The sequence below is a fragment of the Phasianus colchicus genome, chromosome 18 (genome assembly GCF_987193195.1).
Source record: "Phasianus colchicus chromosome 18, bPhaCol1.hap1.1, whole genome shotgun sequence".
NCBI lineage: Eukaryota > Metazoa > Chordata > Aves > Galliformes > Phasianidae > Phasianus > Phasianus colchicus.
In genome coordinates this window covers 12940321-12943092 of record NC_143453.1, presented here as the reverse complement: position 1 = coordinate 12943092, position 2772 = coordinate 12940321, and the positions used below count along the sequence as shown (strand labels likewise).

Below are 2772 nucleotides of genomic sequence, written 5' to 3'. Positions count from 1 at the left end.
AGCTCCGCCCCCCCCGGCGCGAGCTCCGCCCCCGCCCATCCGCCCCCCTCACGCCGCCCCCCCTCCCCTCCTCGGCCGCGGTCGATGCGCGCGCGCGGCGGTTCCGTCTGCTCAGAACGGCCGCGGCGGCGACGGCGCTGAGGGGGCCCGGCAGCCGGCGCCCGGGGCTGCGGAGCGCGGCGGGGCGGAGCCCGCCTTCTTCCTCCTCGCGCCCTCTTCCCCGTCCCCCTCCTTCCTCCGCCCGCCCGGCCCTCCCCGCACGCAGTCGCCGCGGTTCCCGGCACGGACAACATGGCGGCGGTGGCGGGGGCCGCGGCCGCGGGCGGCTCTGGCGGCGCCGGAGGCCCGGAGATGGTGCGGGGCCAGGTGTTCGACGTGGGGCCGCGCTACACCAACCTGTCCTACATCGGCGAGGGCGCGTACGGCATGGTGTGGTGAGTGCCGCCCTTCCCCGCCCGGCCGCGGGGAGCGGCCCGCGCGCGGCCTCGGGGGAGGGGAAGGAGGGGAAGGAGGCGAAGGCCGGGCGGCTCCGGGCGGCTTCCCCCGCTGCGTCCCGCCGCTCCCGGCCCGGGGGGGGCCGCCGCTTCCCCTGCCCTGCCCGGCGCTGCCGCTCCGCCTCCGCGGTGCCGTCGCGCGGCGCTCACCCGAAGCTGCTGCCCGGCCCGGCGCTGTGGCCGCGGGGCTCCGCTCGGCCCCTGCGCGGCTCCGCGGCGGGAAGGCGGCGATCCGCGCGCGTTGCTCCGGGTAGCGGCGACCCGAAGGAGCTCCGTGCGAGCCGCGAAGCGCTGGGGAGCCATCGCGAGATTTTGGCGGTGCTGTAGCAGCCCCGACGCGCCGGGCCGAGCCGCGATGCCGCCGTTGCCCATCTGGCGCGCGGTGAGCGCGCGGCGCTGCTGGGGCTGCGCGGCTCGGACGGGTGGGAAACTTCTCTCCTCGTTCGCCGACTCGTCACGGCGCTGCCGCTGTTTTTCGAGGCGTTGTTTGGCCGGAGGTGCTGCGTGACACCCGCGGGCTGTGACGGGGTGGAAGCTGTAGCAGCGTTGCTTTCTGTCTCTGACGTTTAATTTTTTGTGAGCCACGGCGTCTTTCTCAGCAGAGGCGCCTCGCAGCCGCCAGCTGCACGCTGTGGATCGGCAGGTCGCTTCGTACTGCGGAGATGCGCTGGCCTGCCGCGGTGAGGCCGCGCTGTGTGGCGGTGGGAGCCCGCGGGGACGCGGACAAACGTCTGCCAAAAAGCTTGGAGCTGCGGCCTTCGCTTTTCTGTTGTGGGAGGAAGCTCCAACACACAAAGCAAAGCTCCCGTTGATGGTGTAAAAATAACCTTGTTATTGGTTTAGTGCTGGGAGTCACAACAACGGCCAGTGCAGAGCTCGTCTTACAGATTTTGTTGTTGTGTGCTTTTATCGTCTGAGCTGGGACGGCTGAAGCAGCGCCGGCAGCCCCGGCAGGCTGCTTTGTCCTTGCAGACTGACTTAGGCAGGTACGTGGGAACAGAGCTCGTGTCGGCGGGGTGATGGAGGTGGTGGCTCAGCCGCTGTGCTAACGCGGCTTTTCACCACCGAGCAAAGATTGCACGGCGCAGTGCGGTGGCAGCTGATGCCCTTTTTTGGCGTCACTGTACTTGGGAGCAGACAGGGGGAAACCGGGTCCTTTCTTCCCCTCTGCACGGTGTGTCATTCCCTTCTGTTACGGAAGGGTTTCCTCTCTGTCACTGGAATGTTATCTTTTGTTTTAAAACTTACCGTATTAAATGATATCTGCTTCAAATACTATCCGTATTTCTTAACAAAAAATTATGAATCTCCAGTTTAGTTGAGATGTGCATTTGGTTCCTTTGTTTTCTCCTCTAAAGCTGTTAATGTGAGATACTGAATGTGATGCATTGTGCTCTAATTATCATCTTCTGCCTTGGGTGTGAAATGGCAGGGAACAAAGTCTCAGTTTATGCTGTGTACTTGACAAGGGAGGTGTTGGATGCACATGTTCCAGCTGAATGCCATAGCAACTGTAATGCGTTGTAGCGCAGCACACTACTTTGGTTAAGTAACAGTGCTTATTGAGCAGCAGAGGTAGAGCTTATGCAGATTTGTACTGCGTGTCACTGATCTTGCTTTGACTGCTAATGCAGTGAAGATGTGCAGAGCATCTCCCTTCGGGGCGGGGGTGGCAGAGGGCAAGCCACCAGGGTGCAGGTGGAGACAGCTCTTGCTGTTGCAAAAACCATTCAGATTTGTACTTTTAACAAAGGACAGCTGGGCAAGCATTAAGACTTTAGGCCATCAGCTAATGTGTATGAGACAGAAGGTGCTGGTTATTTCTAAATGCCTTGTGCTGTAAGGCTTGTTATATGCAAAATGGGTGACTTAAATCTTAGAATCCCTCCCTCCCTTATTTTTCAAAGTGTTATGTTTCCACAACATTGAATTAAGGAGTTTATCTTAAAAAAAAAAAAAAAAAAAATCTTGCTGGGAGTTAAGTGGTTAATAAGTGGGTATATAAGTATATAGGAATATAATAAGTGGTTGATAAGTGAGCATCCCTTTCCAAACTTTTGTTTTTCACTTTTCTTGCATGTGGAACCAGGGAATGAGCACCATGCTCATTCTACTGAAATCCTCAGCACTTTGCAGGACTGTAGGACATGAAATAACAAATACGGGGGTTGTTGGCCTGGGGTCAGCCAGTACTGGCTGCAGCTGGAAGCTGCAGAGCTCTCAGGTGCAGTGTGATGGGTCTGGAAGCTGCCCCTTCCTCACCAGGTGCTGGTGGGCA

General features: G+C 59.6%; 1 protein-coding gene across 2 annotated transcripts in view; it reads left to right on the top strand.

Moving 5' to 3' along the window:
• The first annotated feature begins 79 nt into the window (after positions 1–79).
• The window catches only part of MAPK1 (mitogen-activated protein kinase 1), a 32395-nt gene continuing 29702 nt past the window's right edge, over positions 80–2772 (top strand). The window contains exon 1 of one of the 2 annotated variants that reach the window (XM_031592839.2): positions 80–434. In XM_031592839.2, coding sequence (XP_031448699.1) covers positions 292–434 — 143 coding nt within the window. In that variant the 5' untranslated portion in view covers positions 80–291. The remainder of the gene's footprint in view (positions 435–2772) is intronic. The other variant, XM_031592838.2, reaches the window with a different exon arrangement.